General features: G+C 46.0%; 1 protein-coding gene and 3 long non-coding RNA genes across 8 annotated transcripts; 2 read left to right on the forward strand and 2 right to left on the reverse strand.

Moving 5' to 3' along the window:
* On the forward strand, positions 1 to 12,708 carry tekt4 (tektin 4). 5 transcript variants are annotated; one of them, XM_052528805.1, is made up of 12 exons: positions 1 to 79; positions 1,084 to 1,156; positions 1,399 to 1,863; positions 1,999 to 2,073; positions 2,890 to 2,953; positions 3,076 to 3,135; positions 5,435 to 5,770; positions 5,904 to 5,974; positions 9,502 to 9,645; positions 9,992 to 10,214; positions 11,673 to 11,827; positions 12,350 to 12,708. In XM_052528805.1, exons 5-12 carry the CDS (start codon positions 2,912 to 2,914, stop codon positions 12,561 to 12,563), a joined length of 1,245 nt encoding a protein of 414 aa, XP_052384765.1. In that variant the 5' UTR covers positions 1 to 79; positions 1,084 to 1,156; positions 1,399 to 1,863; positions 1,999 to 2,073; positions 2,890 to 2,911; the 3' UTR covers positions 12,564 to 12,708. The 5 variants fall into 5 exon arrangements, with proteins under 5 accessions (XP_052384765.1, XP_052384764.1, XP_052384766.1 ...); XM_052528804.1 differs by lacking the exons at positions 1 to 79; positions 1,084 to 1,156; positions 1,399 to 1,863; positions 1,999 to 2,073 and having other exon boundaries at positions 2,828 to 2,953; XM_052528806.1 differs by lacking the exons at positions 1 to 79; positions 1,084 to 1,156; positions 1,399 to 1,863; positions 1,999 to 2,073; positions 3,076 to 3,135 and having other exon boundaries at positions 2,830 to 2,953.
* LOC127932666 (uncharacterized) lies at positions 2,841 to 3,270 on the reverse strand. Its single transcript, XR_008146312.1, has 2 exons — positions 3,125 to 3,270; positions 2,841 to 2,940 (listed from the first exon to the last, which is right to left on the reverse strand). It is a non-coding gene; the product is annotated as an uncharacterized LOC127932666 (long non-coding RNA).
* Positions 3,712 to 4,550, reverse strand: LOC127932642 (uncharacterized). Its single transcript, XR_008146268.1, has 2 exons — positions 4,401 to 4,550; positions 3,712 to 4,182 (listed from the first exon to the last, which is right to left on the reverse strand). It is a non-coding gene; the product is annotated as an uncharacterized LOC127932642 (long non-coding RNA).
* A 361-nt stretch (positions 12,709 to 13,069) lies between the features above and the next one.
* LOC127932647 (uncharacterized) lies at positions 13,070 to 15,484 on the forward strand. Its single transcript, XR_008146283.1, has 4 exons — positions 13,070 to 13,083; positions 13,253 to 13,295; positions 13,339 to 13,595; positions 13,678 to 15,484. It is a non-coding gene; the product is annotated as an uncharacterized LOC127932647 (long non-coding RNA).
* Positions 15,485 to 18,173: the final 2,689 nt, after the last annotated feature.

Consider the following 18,173-nt stretch of genomic DNA (forward strand, 5'->3'; position numbering starts at 1 on the left):
ACCGTATTTTAACCCTGGGATTCAGGTCGGACCTCCTTAATCAGCACACCGTGGCATCCATCACTGCTGAGGAATAGAGGTAAACAAGACATTACTTTGAACTGTGACTATTTACTTGAGAATGATAATGGTTAAATTATAACAATGAGTGTTACCACGTAAACTATGAAGCGTGCACGCAACATAGAAAACAATGATAGCAAATGCCAAACTGTATTTCTGCAATACAGTTACGTATGGGATATAAGAAACAAAAGTTGTGTGTCTCGTCGTCATTTATATTATGTGTATAGTGCAAACTGAGTAAAAACGTGCATAATTAAAATGATATTTGTTATGGCCTGTACACTTGTGTAACAGTATAACTTTAGACCGTCCCCTCGCCCATACCCGGGCGCGAACCAGGGACCCTCTGCACACATCAACAACAGTCACCCTCGAAGCATCGTTACCGATCGCTTCGCATATTTTCCGCCATTTTGTTCAAATCTGAAAACGTTGGAGCCTATTTTCTGAAGAACTGCATTTATGGGCCATGAAAGAACGGAAATGTTGTCCACTGCTTGTATACTTTGTATTTTGGTGAATGAAGTGCGGGAACTTGTGGTACACTAACTATACCCATACTATGACCAATAAGCATACTACAGTCAATTTACTTAACAAATAGTAAGGTTAGTATAAGCATTTTAACGCAGTTGATGAATTATCAGCTAACTAGCTACAGTGCAAGTTAACCCAACTGAGCTGCTAACGTAGCTAGCTATCTAACAAACTTTACATACTGCATAGCTAGCTAACTGAATTAAATATCACCAGTTACCTAACTTCATAATGACTAGCTATCTAGATGTAATTGTAGAACAAACTCCAAATGCATTTGTAGGTAGCTAGCTAACAGCCATGGAAGAGAGTGAAAGGATAGCTGCTCCAACTGTCAGAAGGTAGAGTAGGCTATTCTGGATAGGGCAGGTACTGTTGTGTAGTTCCACTCCATAGTAAGAAGTGAGGACGGAGAGAATCGTAACATAATATTCAGTGTGGTCTAAGTTTAGTATAATGAAGTCTGTTTTCTGTCCTCAGATACAGAGCTGTGAAACCCTGCCTGTAGATGAAGAGCAATGGGTTCCAGTCCTGTTCCTGGGGTCTCAAAGGGGTACACATTTTAATTTTTGCCTTAGTGCCACTCAGCTGATTCAAATGATCAAGTCATCATCAAGCTTCAAGTAGTATTTATGTATTCATTTGTGACGTTATCCTTGATATGATCCTGCTGTTGTCACATGCATCTATCCAATGTTATGTTTGTTTGTTTATAAGATATATTATACTTTATACTAATCCACAATGACCTGGTGATGTAAAAGTCTAATGACATTATCTTCCATATTCCCACAGATGCCTTGCAATTGGAGATTTCTTAAACGATTGCCTACAGTTACTGTGTAGGGCACGGCACAGTTGGGTGACCAGGGCCATCTGGGACTGTCTCGTGGGGGATTTCAGGCATCTGTGAAGGCTACCTGTGTCCTGCATAACTTCATGATGATGAACAGGAGGGGACCTAAAGCGCTCCGCTGTGTGCCAGAGGAGAGGTCTGCTGCTCTGCAGGATGTTGCCAGGATGGGGGCCAACAACGCGCACAGGAGGCAATCTGTGTGCAGGAGACCTTCACCTCCTACTTCTTCGCAAAGGATGCTGTTCCCTGGCAACACCATAGACTACACTATGCACAACCAAAGGCTCTTTTAAGAGCCATCCACATTGTAATAAGAGTATTCTTCAATTTACTTAGCTATGTCAACTGCAGTTATTCATTTCAGTTCCTGTGATTTCTACTTCGCCGGTGAGGGTGCTGTTTAGGTAGGTGTGGTGTCTGTACAAATACAAAACAGGCTCTTTTAAGAGTCACCCATATTGAAAACATTTAGAACAATTAGACACCCTATAAGCCACACCTACACACTTGTCTATCAATCTGATTTATGTGTTGTGTAGGAAGCAGGCTCCGGTGTATAACTGTGGCTCCTTCCACCTTCAAAGAATAGACAAGAGGACAAACCATGGAGAATAGTAAGACATTTCATTATTTATATAACTTCGCTAAATTGTTTGTACTCAAGTGTCTGCATAAAGTACTCTGCAGCCACCTAGTGAGGCCACACACACAGGTTTCTGTTGAACACCGTCTCTTTAACTGACTTATTTTCTCAATAACCGTCTCCTTCACTCCATCCCTCTCTCCCCTTCTCCTGTAATCCTGTAGGTCAGTGGTTGCCAAACGTTTTATAGTCCCATACCCCTTCAAACATTCAACCTAACCTCTAGCAACAGGGTCAGCGCATTCTCAAATGTTGTTTGCCATCATTGTAAGCCTGCCACTCACACACACTATACATTTATTAAACATAAGAATGCGTGTGAGTTTATCACAACCTGGCTTGTGGGAATTGACAAAGAGCTCTTATAGGATCAAGGGCACATAATAATATTCAATACATTTGCTATTTAGCCATCTTACATAAAACATTTTGTTCATTGAAAATTGTTTTTTTTTTTTAAACGTTAATCGCATTTTTCTTTGGCGTTGGAATATCAGCTGTGTCAGTGAACTCCCATGTCCGAACTGGCTCCATAGAGGGCACAGCATGATCAGAGGTGAGAGGTCACTTGGTTGGGTCAACAGGAAGTATTATTAAAGAGATGCTTTACATTGAAGTACAGATGGAGACGTCGTAGTCCAAGAGTTTAAAATTTTACCTCCTGATTATTGTGACTGACAGTGATGGCATGATTAAGCCTTGTTTTTCTTCTGTCTCTCCTCTGCAGGTATGTTTTGATGTGAGAGTATGCCAACCGCCAGACCCATCATCGCCACCTCTCCTGCAGGTATGTTTTGATGTGAGAGAGTATGCCAACCGCCAGACCCATCATCGCCACCTCTCCTCTGCAGGTATGTTTTGATGTGAGAGTATGCCAACCGTCAGACCCATCATCGCCACCTCTCCTGCAGGTATGTTTTGATGTGAGAGAGTATGCCAACCGTCAGACCCATCATCGCCACCTCTCCTGCAGGTATGTTTTGATGTGAGAGTATGCCAACCGCCAGACCCATCATCGCCACCTCTCCTGCAGGTATGTTTTGATGTGAGAGAGTATGCCAACCGCCAGACCCATCATCGCCACCTCTCCTGCAGGTATGTTTTGATGTGAGAGAGTATGCCAACCGCCAGACCCATCATCGCCACCTCACCCGCTGTTACAATAACCTTCAGGCCAATTTGGGGCCCAAGGCTGGTTAGGAGACACCTCTAGAGACACTTGTGTAAAACATTTCACATTCTCTACTGGTTGAAGTCTCTCATTTGATGAAATACCACACCTATCCTTTCCTCAAATCAGTGCAGATGAAGGAAATTAGATAGATGAACCTATTTACATGATGCATAGGAAGTGTAATGTACTGTGTTTTTTAAAATTCTGTTTCTGTATATATGAATTACAAATCAGCCTTTTAACTAGTTAAATCATGTTTCTAGTCTATTGCATAGTTCATGTATAACCAACCATTGATGTCCCAGGACCTAGATTGGTAAACACTGTTGAAGTGTATAATTGTAATACATACATGCAGACACGGCACCATTCAAAGAATGCCGTTTGATACTCCTGGTATTGGATATGACTGAAAAAGAATCTCACAGACATTCATACCTGAACCGCACCTTTATTTACCAAGGTAGAGTACATGATCAGTGGATATATTAAATGTACAGGCCACAATGTGGGGATCTCATGCTACATGTATATACGACTTGCATCCTTGGCACAAAGTTATATTATACTCAATCCATAGGCTTCATTAATGTCATTCACACTGTTTTGAAGTTGATACAACCAGCTATGATAGTTTAAGTTCATATCTAGGTTCTGAACCAATATGTATACCAAACGTTTGTGTCCATACACAGATCAGCTAGACAGCTACACATCCATAGGCATACAGGGATTTGATCCTCCACTGCCCAATAAACAGGAAAATAGTTAGCTAGTTACGTTATCCACAAGGCAAGCTTACAAAATTGTACATTCAATTTGCAGTAAATGCTTTATCTAGCTATATTCTTTACATCCACCGTTTCACAAGACGACAGCCTGGTTTGCTGGTTGTTTCAGGAGTCCCTAAAACAAACACGAATTACAATTTCATATTCATGTCCACACACCCATAAAGCTAGCTCGTTGGCTACTGTTAGCTAGTCAGAAAGCTTGTTAAATCGCGATTTTCGCAAATTTGACTTTATGATAAAACATATGCATAATCGTTTGTCTCTACATTAACTAACATATTCCTGTCAACTATGTTTTGCATGAATCGTTTTGCCGTTATAATCCCGTACATTTGCTTCCATCCTGGTATTTCTGTTCGCCATCTTTGCAGCAGCTGAGCCGGATTACAGCCTATTCATTTAGGTACCAAACACAGGAAAATGGACTGCCTGAGGTTGTCCAATAAGAAACGCTCGTTTTCGTTTTCCAGTGCAAATGGTTTGCCTATACGTTGTGCTCCTGTGTGCACTAATGAATAAGGATCCTGCTATGGTAACTGTCCTTTTTTTGTCTTATGGCGCCCCTTACTGTCTGTAATACGTAGCTACTCACCCGCTGTACTTGGACACAGCCCTGAAGACTGATTCCCATCAATAGACCAGAGACCTATGACTCTGTTAAAGGGTTTTAAAGTGGAGAGTTGGAGGGGTGTGAATATGCTTGTGTGGGTCTGCATGTATGTTTCTTGGGGGGAAACACAGGGGCCACTGTCATGTTAAAAGTTCAAGTTATTATTGACATTATTAAAACAATTATTATTCATCAATTAAAGAGGAAATCCTTAGTTGCGACATCCATTTTTTGGACATATAAATGGGTATATACATTTTGTTAGCACACCTAACATAGGCCTCTATTCAGATGAATACATTTGAAAAACGGTGTGTGTGTTCCTCCATGCACCATTTGTTTTTACCTGATAATTCATTTGGAACCGTGGGGCATTGCGCGTGTCCAGTTACACAGTGTTTCCTTGGAAACAGGTCACCTGGCAACGCAGCGCAAATACAAAACATGTGATTCTTCACTTCCCCTCTGTGGCTCTTGTTATGCTGCGACTCCGTTAACTACAATCGGATCGCAGTGTTTTTAATATCAGGTATCACCAATTCGCCACAAAATGTCTTCAGAAGTTTTAGTGGCCAGACATAATTTCGACAGCAGGTCAGTTGCCCAAGCAGGCGAGCCGTTCCCGCCTCCAGACGCAGAGGCCACATTCAAGGAGGGCTTCTATCCCTCCTCCGGCTTGGCTACGGCGGGGTACCGTTCATCCAAGTACAGCCCGGAGGAATGGCACATCAATAACTTCTCTACCCTTCACCAGGCCGCTACTGACCGAAACAACGCCGAGAGGATTTGCCATGAGTCCAAAACACTGTATCAAGAGACCGAGGCCGGGACTCTGCGCACCCAAGCTGAGGGGACGCGGCACCTGGGAGAGAGACTGCAGCATATCCACTTCTGGAAGTCGGAGCTGCAGCGGCACATCGAGAAGCTGGTGGCCGAGACAGACCTCCTCCTGGGGCAGAAGAGGAGGCTGTTGAAGGCGCTGGACGCCACCGAGATCCCGTTCGCCATCGCCACGGATAACCTAACCTGTCGGGAACGGCGGCTGGGTCCCGACCTGGTTAAAGACGGCGTAGAGGAGGAGCTGCTTAAGGTGATTAAAACAATAACATCGACTTGTCTTTGCTCAAGTCGAAATACTTGTATCATTACTAAATGTTGCCTAGACGTTATTTCACTAGAAACCAATCTGAAAATAAGGTGATGGCTGTGTTTGTGTACCGCAGGAGGTGGAGTTGATCAGGAGCATCCAGGCTCTGTTGAAGAGAACGCTGAGCCAGGCTGTCAATCAAATCAAGTGAGTGTCACAATTAGTGTCACAATGAATATTTTAGATGCATCAGCAGTAACTACATACATGGTTTATTTATAAGATCCTCTATTTTCATTTGATTGTGTAATCACACATTTCCACACATTAGTCTAGGAAAGCCCTAAAGGACGACAGCTGAGCTGGGTTGTAGCCTATTCATTAAGACTACAACTGAGCTGGGTTGTAGCCTATTCATTAAGACTACAGCTGAGCTGGGTTGTAGCCTATTCATTAAGACTACAACTGAGCTGGGTTGTAGCCTATTCATTAAGACTACAGCTGAGCTGGGTTGTAGCCTATTCATTAAGACTACAGCTGAGCTGGGTTGTAGCCTATTCATTAAGACTACAGCTGAGCTGGGTTGTAGCCTATTGTTTAAGACTACAGCTGAGCTGGGTTGTAGCCTATTCATTAAGACTACAGCTGAGCTGGGTTGTAGCCTATTCATTAAGACTACAGCTGAGCTGGGTTGTAGCCTATTCATTAAGACTACAGCTGAGCTGGGTTGTAGCCTATTCATTAAGACTACAGCTGAGTTGGGTTGTGGCCTATTCATTAAGACTACAGCTGAGCTGGGTTGTAGCCTATTCATTAAGACTACAGCTGAGCTGGGTTGTAGCCTATTCATTAAGACTACAGCTGAGTTGGGTTGTGGCCTATTCATTAAGACTACAGCTGAGCTGGGTTGTAGCCTATTCATTAAGACTACAGCTGAGCTGGGTTGTGGCCTATTCATTAAGACTACAGCTGAGCTGGGTTGTAGCCTATTCATTAAGACTACAGCTGAGCTGGGTTGTAGCCTATTCATTAAGACTACAGCTGAGCTGGGTTGTAGCCTATTCATTAAGACTACAGCTGAGCTGGGTTGCCTATTAGCCTATTCATTAAGACTACAGCTGAGTTGGGTTGTGGCCTATTCATTTAAGACATTAAGACAGCTGAGCTGGGTTGTAGCCTATTCATTAAGACTACAGCTGAGCTGGGTTGTAGCCTATTCATTAAGACTACAGCTGAGCTGGGTTGTAGCCTATTCATTAAGACTACAGCTGAGCTGGGTTGTAGCCTATTCATTAAGACTACAGCTGAGCTGGGTTGTAGCCTATTCATTAAGACTACAGCTGAGCTGGGTTGTAGCCTATTCATTAAGACTACAGCTGAGTTGGGTTGTGGCCTATTCATTAAGACTACAGCTGAGCTGGGTTGTAGCCTATTCATTAAGACTACAGCTGAGCTGGGTTGTGGCCTATTCATTAAGACTACAGCTGAGCTGGGTTAAGACTACAGCTGAGCTATTCATTAAGACTACAGCTGAGCTGGGTTGTAGCCTATTCATTAAGACTACAGCTGAGCTGGGTTGTAGCCTATTCATTAAGACTACAGCTGAGCTGGGTTGTAGCCTATTCATTAAGACTACAGCTGAGCTGGGTTGTAGCCTATTCATTAAGACTACAGCTGAGCTGGGTTGTAGCCTATTCATTAAGACTACAGCTGAGCTGGGTTGTAGCCTATTCATTAAGACTACAGCTGAGCTGGGTTGTAGCCTATTCATTAAGACTACAGCTGAGCTGGGTTGTAGCCTATTCATTAAGACTACAGCTGAGCTGGGTTGTAGCCTATTCATTAAGACTACAGCTGAGCTGGGTTGTAGCCTATTCATTAAGACTACAGCTGAGCTGGGTTGTAGCCTATTCATTAAGACTACAGCTGAGCTGGGTTGTAGCCTATTCATTAAGACTACAGCTTATCGGCCGTGATTGGGAGTCCCCATAGGGCGGCGCACAATTGTCCCAGCGTCGTCAGGGGTAGGCCGGGGTAGGCCGTCATTGTAAATAATAATTTGCTCTTAACTGACTTGCCTAGTTCAAGAAAGGTTAAATCTTTTTTTTTTTTTTTTTTTCAAAAAACATAGTTAGCACACCCAACACAGCCTATTTTCAGGTGAATACATTTGAAAAGTGTGTGTGTGTGTTCATCCATCAATCATTTGTTTTTAGCCTTCTTGAACATTCCTTTTGAACAGTGGGGCATTATCGTGTGTCCAGCTACTCACAGTGCTTCATTGGAAAATGGTAACCTGGCAACACATCGCAAATACAAAAAATGTATTCTTAATTTCACGTCCCCTGTGTTGCTAAGGCCCATCCTCTACTCCCTGTTCACCCACGACTGCGTGGTCCCACACGACTCCAACACCATCATCAAGTTTGCTGACGATACAACGGTTGTAGGCCTCGTCACCGACAACAATGAGAGAGTCTACAGGGAGGAGGTCAGAGACCTGGCAGTGTGGTGCCAGGACAACAACCTCTCCCTCAACATGGACAAAACAAAGGAGCCTATCTGGACTACAGGAAACGGAGGGCCGAGCCTCTACAATCCACATGGACGGGGCTGTAGTGGAGACGGTCGAGAGCTTCAAGTTCCTCGGTGTTCACATCACTAGGGACCCATCATGGTCCAAACACACCAACACAGAGGTGGAAAGGGCATGACAACGTCTCTTCTCCCTCAGGAGGCTGAAAAGATTTGGCATGGTCCCTCAGATCCTCTAAAGGTTATACAGCTGCACCACTGAGAGCCTTTTGACTGGCTGCTGCACCGCCTGGTATGGCAACTGATCGGTGTCCGACCGCAAGGTGCTACAGAGGGTAGTGCGTATGGCCCAGTGCATAACTGGGGTCGAGCTCCCTGCCATCCAGGACCTCTATACCAGGTGGTGTCAGAGGAAGGCCCTAAAAATGGTCAGACTCCAGCCACTCTAATCATAGACTCTTCTCTCTGCTACCACATGGCAAGCACTACCGGAGCGCCAAGACTAGGACCAAAAGGCTCCTGAACAGCTTCTACCCCAAAGCTATTAGACTGCTGAACAGTTAATCACATGGCTATTATACTGCTGAACAGTTAATCACATGACTATTATACTGCTGAACAGTTAATCACATGACTATTATACTGCTGAACAGTTAATCACATGGCTATTATACTGCTGAACAGTTAATCACATGACTATTATACTGCTGAACAGTTAATCACATGGCTGTTATACTGCTGAACAGTTAATCACATGACTATTATACTGCTGAACAGTTAATCACATGGCTGTTATACTGCTGAACAGTTAATCACATGGCTAATTATACTGCTGAACAGTTAATCACATGACTATTATACTGCTGAACAGTTAATCACATGGCTAATTATACTGCTGAACAGTTAATCACATGACTATTATACTGCTGAACAGTTAATCACATGACTATTATACTGCTGAACAGTTAATCACATGACTATTATACTGCTGAACAGTTAATCACATGACTATTATACTGCTGAACAGTTAATCACATGACTATTATACTGCTGAACAGTTAATCACATGACTATTATACTGCTGAACAGTTAATCACATGACTATCCTCACTTCAGCTTTTCACTCCCTCCCAGACCCTCATCAGACCCTCACACTGGCTTTCTGCCCCTCACTGTGTCCCACTGTTTGTGTGTATCAGGTGTAACAGAGATGCCAAGCAGACTCTAGAGCTGGACTGGTCTGATAAGTACCAGGCCTACAGTCTGGATGACCAGTGTGGTCGCTACAACAACATGAGTACTGACACTCAGTACCACCCCAACTCAGACAACCTACAGGACCAGTGAGTAGCTGTATATATAATACACACAGTACCACCCCAACTCAGACAACCTACAGGACCAGTGAGTAGCTGTATATATAATACACTCAGTACCACCCCAACTCAGACAACCTACAGGACCAGTGAGTAGCTGTATATATAATACACTCAGTACCACCTCAACTCAGACAACCTACAGGACCAGTGAGTAGCTGTATATATAATACACTCAGTACCACCCCAACTCAGTACCACCCCAACTCAGTACCACCCCAACACAGTACCACCCTAACTCAGTACCACCCCAACTCAGACACCACGTTGATGTGTATTAATAGTGTGTTAACATCTCCCTCCTCTCTCCCAGGCTGTGTAACCGTGATGCGTGGGTGTCTTTCACCCAGGACAACCTGTCTGTGGCTCAGCGGGAGGAGCAGGCCAGTGTGGAGCTCAGGCTGCTGGTGGAGAGGGTCCTACAGGAGACGGCTGAGGACCTGAGGGTCCAGTGCTCCAACGTAGACCAGGCCTTCAGCCAGCGCTGTCTGCAGCTCACTGAGGCCAAGACACAGCTACAACTGCATCTCACTCAGGTGTGTTGGGGTTGGTGGAGGTGGTGTGTGTGTGTGTGTCGTTTCAATGGCCAAAACTCAACCCTTCCTCTAATTAAACAAAACATACAGAAATTGATGCCTACCCAGCAGGCAAAGGGAATGTTTTCATCTGAAGACCTGAAGGTTTTCATGACATTCAGCGCCTTCGGAAAGTATTCAGACCCCTTCCCCTTTTTACACATTTTGTGACGTTACAGCCTTATTCTAAAATGGATACAATTGTTTTTTTATCCTCCTCAATCTACACACAATACCCCATAATGACATCACAATACCCCATAATGACATCACAATACCCCATAATTACATCACAATACCCCATAATGACATCACAATACCCCATAATGACAAAGCGAAAACAGGTCTGATGAAACCAAGATTGAACTCTTTGGCTTGAATGTCAAGCGTCACGTCTGGAGGAAACCTGGCACCATCCCTACGGTGAAGCATGGTGGTGGCAACATGCTGTGGGGATGTTTTTCAGGGGCAGGCGCAATAGTATAGTCAGGATCGAGGCAAAGATGAATGGAGCGATCCTTGATGAAAACCTGCTCCAGAGTGCTCAGGATCTCAGATGGGGACAAAGGTTCAGCTTCCAACAGAATAATAACCCTAAGCACACAGCCAAGACAACACAAGAGTGTCTTCAGGACAAGTCTCTGAATGTCCTTGAGTGGCCCAGCCAGAGTCCGGACTTGAACCTGATCGAACATCTCTGGAGAGACCTGAAAATATCTGTGCAGTGACACTCCCCATCCAATCTGACAGACCTTGAGAGGATCTGCAGAGAAGAATGGGAGAAACTCCCCAAATACAGATGTGCCAAGCTTGTAGTCTCATACCCAAGAAGACTCAAGGCTGTAATTGCTGCCAAAGCTTCTTCAACAAAATACTGAGTGAAGGGTCTGAATACTTTATATGAATTTTTTTCTTTGTATAAATTTGCAAAAATGTAAAAAAAATCTGTTTTTGCTTTGTCATTATTAGGTATTGTGATGTCAGTATGGGGTATTGTGATGTCAGTATGGGGTATTGTGATGTCAGTATGGGGTATTGTGATGTCATTATGGGGTATTGTGATGTCATTATTAGGTATTGTGTGTACATTGATGAGGGTTTATTTGTATTTAATCTATTTTAGAATAAGGCTGTAACATAACAAAATGTGGAAGGAATCAAGGGGTCAGAATACTTTCCGAAGGCACTGTATTTATCCACCCCCCTAAGGGTTATCCAGCTGAGGCTGGAATACAGGGAATGCTGCACCTGAACTCAACAATGTGGAAGGAGTCAAGGGGTCAGAATACTTTCCGAAGGCACTGTATTTATCCACCCCCCTAAGGGTTATCCAGCTGAGGCTGGAATACAGGGAATGCTGCACCTGTGTGTGTGTGTGTGTGTGTGTGTGTGTGTGTGTGTGTGTGTGTGTGTGTGTAGATCCTGGATCAGATCGGGGCCCAGGAGAGGAACATTGTGTCTCTTCAGCAGGCTCTGTATGATAAAGAGGCCCCTCTGAGAGTGGCTCAGTCCCGGCTGCACCAACGTTCACACAGACCCCACATGGAGCTCTGTAGGGACAACCCACAATTCAGGTACACACACAAACAGACAGAAGCACACACAGAGATGCAAGCCAGTAAGCACTCACACGGACGTACACACAAACACACACCCAAACCTATCTGTCTATCGCACTCTCTCTCCCATCTTTCACAAACTCCTACACTGGTATGACAAGCTCCTCTCCTTCCCCTCTCTCTCTCTCTCTCTCTCTCTCTCTCTCTCTCTCTTTCTCTCTCTCTCTTTCTTTCTCTCTCTTTCTTTCTCTCTCTTTCTCCTTTCTCTCTCTCTTTCTCCTTTCTCTCTCTCTTTCTCCTTTCTCTCTCTCTCTCTCTTTCTCCTTTCTCTCTCTCTCTTTCTCCTTTCTCCTTTCTCTCTCTCTCTTTCTCCTTTCTCTCTTCTCTCTCTCTCTCTCTCTCTCTCTCTTCTCTCTCTCTCTCTCTTTCTCCTTTCTCTCTCTCTCTCTCTCTCTCTCTCTCTCTCCTTGTGCTCCCCCTACCCCTCCTTTCTATCTCTCCTCCCTCTTTCCCCTAACTCTCTCTCTCTGTCTCCAGCCTGGTGGGCGAGGCAGGTCAGATCTCCCAGACCATGTCATCCCTGCAGCAGCAGCTGTCTGCAGCGCGGAGCTCCCTGTCCCACCTGGAGGAGTCCCGCATGGTGCTGGAGAAGGACATTGGCTGTAAGACCCACAGCCTGCTCATCGACAGGGACAAGTGCATGTCCCACCGCACCCGCTACCCCTCCATCATAGCCCTGTCTGGGTACTGAAGAGAGAGAGAGACAGGGGGATATGGGGACGTGTGTGTGTGTGTGTGTGTGAGATCAAGTCTGTATTAGCGACTAGTGCAACATTGTGTGCATTTGCTTGGTGTTTCCAGTTGTGTTGTGTCAATCAATAAAGGCTTGTCTGTCACAGCTGACTGATCACTAGACACTCGTCTAAGAGTGTACACTAAAGTAGTAACATACTCCCTTCCCTCTGCCCTCGATCACTCCCCTTCATGTGTCTAACACAACTGGTAGATGTAACCCAGGGCAACCCAAACTTCTTCCTACAGATCAACGGTCCTGTAGGTTTACACTCCAACCCTGTTCCTACAGATCTACTGTCCTGCAGGTTTACACTCCAACCCTGTTCCTACAGTCTACTGTCCTGTAGGTTTACACTCCAACCCTGTTCCTACAGATCTACTGTCCTGTAGGTTTACACTCCAACCCTGTTCCTACAGATCTACTGTCCTGTAGGTTTACACTCCAACCCTGTTCCTACAGATCTACTGTCCTGTAGGTTTACACTCCAACCCTGTTCCTACAGTCTACGGTCCTGTAGGTTTACACGCCAACCCTGTTCCTACAGTCTACTGTCCTGTAGGTTTACACTCCAACCCTGTTCCTACAGATCAACTGTCCTGTAGGTTTACACTCCAACCCTGTTCCACAGATCAACTGTCTTATAGGTTTACACTCCAACCCTGTTCCTACAGATCTACTGTCCTGTAGGTTTACACTCCAACCCTGTTCCTACAGATCAACTGTCCTGTAGGTTTACACTCCAACCCTGTTCCTACAGATCTACTGTCCTGTAGGTTTACACTCCAACCCTGTTCCTACAGTCTACTGTCCTGTAGGTTTACACTCCAACCCTGTTCCTACAGATCAACTGTCCTATAGGTTTACACTCCAACCCTGTTCCTACAGATCAACTGTCCTGTAGGTTTACACTCCAACCCTGTTCCTACAGATCAACTGTCCTGTAGGTTTACACTCCAACCCTGTTCCTACAGATCAACGGTCCTGTAGGTTTACACTCCAACCCTGTTCCTACAGTACGGTCCTGTAGGTTTACAGCCAACCCTGTTCCTACAGATCAACTGTCCTGTAGGTTTACACTCCAACCCTGTTCCTACAGATCAACTGTCCTGTAGGTTTACACTCCAACCCTGTTCCTACAGATCTACTGTCCTGTAGGTTTACACTCCAACCCTGTTCCTACAGATCAACTGTCCTGTAGGTTTACACTCCAACCCTGTTCCTACAGATCTACTGTCCTGTAGGTTTACACTCCAACCCTGTTCCTACAGATCAACTGTCCTGTAGGTTTACACTCCAACCCTGTTCCTACAGATCAACGGTCCTGTAGGTTTACACTCCAACCCTGTTCCTACAGTCTACTGTCCTGTAGGTTTACACTCCAACCCTGTTCCTACAGATCTACTGTCCTGTAGGTTTACACTCCAACCCTGTTCCTACAGATCTACTGTCCTGTAGGTTTACACTCCAACCCTGTTCCTACAGATCTACTGTCCTGTAGGTTTACACTCCAACCCTGTTCCTACAGATCTACTGTCCTGTAGGTTTTCACTCCAACCTTAACGTAACATACAGTACCTGATTCAGCTAGTTCAGGTCTTGGTGAGAAGGTAATTAATAGAATCAGGTGTGCTAGATTAGGGTTGGACTGAAAACCAACAGGAAGGTAAATCTCCAGGAAGAGAGTTGGACTGAACCTAAAGGATGGTAAATCTCCAGGAAGAGAGTTGGACTGAAAACCAACAGGAAGGTAAATCTCCAGGAAGAGAGTTGGACTGAAAACCAACAGGAAGGTAAATCTCCAGGAAGAGAGTTGGACTGAACCTAAAGGATGGTAGATCCCCCAGGAAGAGAGTTGGACTGAACCTACAGGATGGTAGGTCCCCAGGAAGAGAGTTGGACTGAACCTACAGGATGGTAGGTCCCCAGGAAGAGAGTTGGACTGAACCTAAAGGATGGTAGATCCCCAGGAAGAGAGTTGGACTGAACCTAAAGGATGGTAGATCCCCAGGAAGAGAGTTGGACTGAACCTAAAGGATGGTAGATCCCCAGGAAGAGAGTTGGACTGAACCTAAAGGATGGTAGATCCCCAGGAAGAGAGTTGGACTGAAAACATACATGATGGTAGATCCCCAGGAAGAGAGTTGGACTGAAAACATACAGGATGGTAGATCCCCAGGAAGAGAGTTGGACTGAAAACATACATGATGGTAGATCCCCAGGAAGAGAGTTGGACTGAAAACATACAGGATGGTAGATCCCCAGGAAGAGAGTTGGACTGAAAACATACAGGATGGTAGATCCCCAGGAAGAGAGTTGGACTGAACCTAAAGGATGGTAGATCCCCAGGAAGAGAGTTGGACTGAAAACATGCATGATGGTAGATCCCCAGGAAGAGAGTTGGACTGAACCTAAAGGATGGTAGATCCCCAGGAAGAGAGTTGGACTGAAAACATACATGATGGTAGATCCCCAGGAAGAGAGTTGGACTGAAAACATACAGGATGGTAGATCCCCAGGAAGAGAGTTGGGCAGCCCTGGTCTAATTTCTGCCATCATGCTTTCACACATCCAGTCCTATCAGATCTGTGAATGAGGACAGAGGGGAGGGAACATCTTCCTGGGCCTGTATCCCAACTGGCACACTATTCCCATAAGGCTCTGGTCTAAAGAAGTGCACTATATAGGGAATAGGGCTCTGGTCGAAAGAAGTGCACTATATATGGAATAGGGCTCTGGTTAAAATAAGTGCACTATATATGGAATAGGGTGCAATTTGGTGTAACCCCTCTACATTAAATGTGAAATGAAGGGAAACTGAAAGAAAGCGTATGCATGTATTCCTAGGTAAAGAACAACAATACATTGAATGTGTAAGACCCCTTGTTGAAATTCTGTTGATTGGTCCAAACGACCACTGTCACTTTAAGTATTCGGTCATGGTATTAGGAAGGGGAGAGCAAAATGGCTGCTGTGTGAGAAACAATGAATTCAACTATGTTTTGAACACTTTGAAAGTGAAGCAATTAGGTGCCGTAGTACCTAACTCTGGTTGGTTGGTTTTCCCCTGAACTCGTCAGTTGGTCTTTTTAAAACATTTTTTTTACCTTTATTTAACCAGGCAAGTCAGTTAAGAACATATTCTTATTTTCAATGACGGCCTGGGAACAGTGGGTTAACTGCCTGTTCAGGGGCAGAACGACAGATTTGTACCTTGTCAGCTCGGGGGTTTGAACTCGCAACCTTCCGGTTACTAGTCCAACGCTCTAACCACCGGTACCGAGTCAGTGTGGAGGCTATATACAGGGGGCACCGGTACCGAGTCAGTGTGGAGGCTATATACAGGAGGCACCGGTACCGAGTCAATGTGGAGGCTATATACAGGAGGCACCGGTACCGAGTCAGTGTGGAGGCTATATACAGGAGGCACCGGTACCGAGTCAATGTGGAGGCTATATACAGGAGGCACCGGTACCGAGTCAGTGTGGAGGCTATATACAGGAGGCACCGGTACCGAGTCAGTGTGGAGGCTATATACAGGAGGCACCGGTACCGAGTCAGTGTGGAGGCTATATACAGGGGCACCGGTACCGAGTCAGTGTGGAGGCTATATACAGGAGGCACCGGTACCGAGTCAATGTGGAGGCTATATACAGGGGCACCGGTACCGAGTCAGTGTGGAGGCTTTATACAGGAGGCACCGGTACCGAGTCAATGTGGAGGCTATATACAGGGGGCACCGGTACCGAGTCAATGTGGAGGCTTTATACAGGGGGCACCGGTACCGAGTCAATGTGGAGGCTATATACAGGGGCACCGGTACCGAGTCAATGTGGAGGCTATATACAGGAGGCACCGGTACCGAGTCAATGTGGAGGCTTTATACAGGAGGTACCGGTACCGAGTCAATGTGGAGGCTTTATACAGGAGGCACCGGTACCGAGTCAATGTGGAGGCTATATACAGGAGGCACCGGTACCGAGTCAATGTGGAGGCTATATACAGGAGGCACCGGTACCGAGTCAGTGTGGAGGCTATATACAGGGGCACCGGTACCGAGTCAGTGTGGAGGCTATATACAGGGGGCACCGGTACCGAGTCAATGTGGAGGCTATATACAGGGGCATACAGTCAGTGTGGAGGCTATATACAGGGGGCACCGGTACCGAGTCAGTGTGGAGGCTATATACAGGGGGCACCGGTACCGAGTCAATGTGGAGGCTATATACAGGAGGCACCGGTACCGAGTCAATGTGGAGGCTATATACAGGAGGCACCGGTACCGAGTCAATGTGGAGGCTATATACAGGGGGCACCGGTACCGAGTCAGTGTGGAGGCTATATACAGGGGGCACCGGTACCGAGTCAGTGTGGAGGCTATATACAGGAGGCACCGGTACCGAGTCAATGTGGAGGCTATATACAGGGGGCACCGGTACCGAGTCAGTGTGGAGGCTATATACAGGGGGCACCGGTACCGAGTCAGTGTGGAGGCTATATACAGGGGGCACCGGTACCGAGTCAGTGTGGAGGCTATATACGGGGGCACCGGTACCGAGTCAATGTGGAGGCTATATACAGGGGCACCGGTACCGAGTCAATGTGGAGGCTATATACGGGGGCACCGGTACCGAGTCAATGTGGAGGCTATATACAGGGGCACCGGTACCGAGTCAATGTGGAGGCTATATACAGGGGGCACCGGTACCGAGTCAATGTGGAGGCTATATACAGGAGGCACCGGTACCGAGTCAGTGTGGAGGCTATATACAGGGGCACCGGTACCGAGTCAGTGTGGAGGCTATATACAGGGGCACCGGTACCGAGTCAATGTGGAGGCTATATACAGGGGCACCGGTACCGAGTCAGTGTGGAGGCTATATACAGGGGGCACCGGTACCGAGTCAGTGTGGAGGCTATATACAGGGGGCACCGGTACCGAGTCAGTGTGGAGGCTATATACAGGGGCACCGGTACCGAGTCAGTGTGGAGGCTTTATACAGGAGGCACCGGTACCGAGTCAGTGTGGAGGCTATATACAGGGGCACCGGTACCGAGTCAATGTGGAGGCTATACACAGGGGTACCGGTACCGAGTCAATGTGGAGGCTATATACATGGGGCACTGGTACCGAGTCAGTGTGCAGGGATACAGGCTAGTTGAGGTAATCTGTACATGTAGGTGGGGGTGAAGTAACTATGCATACATAATTAACAGCGAGTAGCAGCAGTGTACGAAAGGGAGGAGGGGTCAATGTCAATTGTCCGGCTGCGATTTTATGAATTGTTCAGCAGCCTAATGGCTCTACCCCTGAACTAGCCAGTTGGTCTGACCCAGTACCTAACTCTGGTACTAAGTTGTCTACCCCTGAACTAGCCAGTTGGTCTGACCCAGTACCTAACTCTGGTCCTAAGTTGTCTACCCCTGAACTAGCCAGTTGGTCTGACCCAGTACCTAACTCTGGTACTAAGTTGTCTACCCCTGAACTAGCCAGTTGGTCTGACCCAGTACCTAACTCTGGTACTAAGTTGTCTACCCCTGAACTAGCCAGTTGGTCTGACCCAGTAC

This window comes from Oncorhynchus keta, chromosome 10 (genome assembly GCF_023373465.1).
Source record: "Oncorhynchus keta strain PuntledgeMale-10-30-2019 chromosome 10, Oket_V2, whole genome shotgun sequence".
NCBI classification, from domain to species: domain Eukaryota; kingdom Metazoa; phylum Chordata; class Actinopteri; order Salmoniformes; family Salmonidae; genus Oncorhynchus; species Oncorhynchus keta.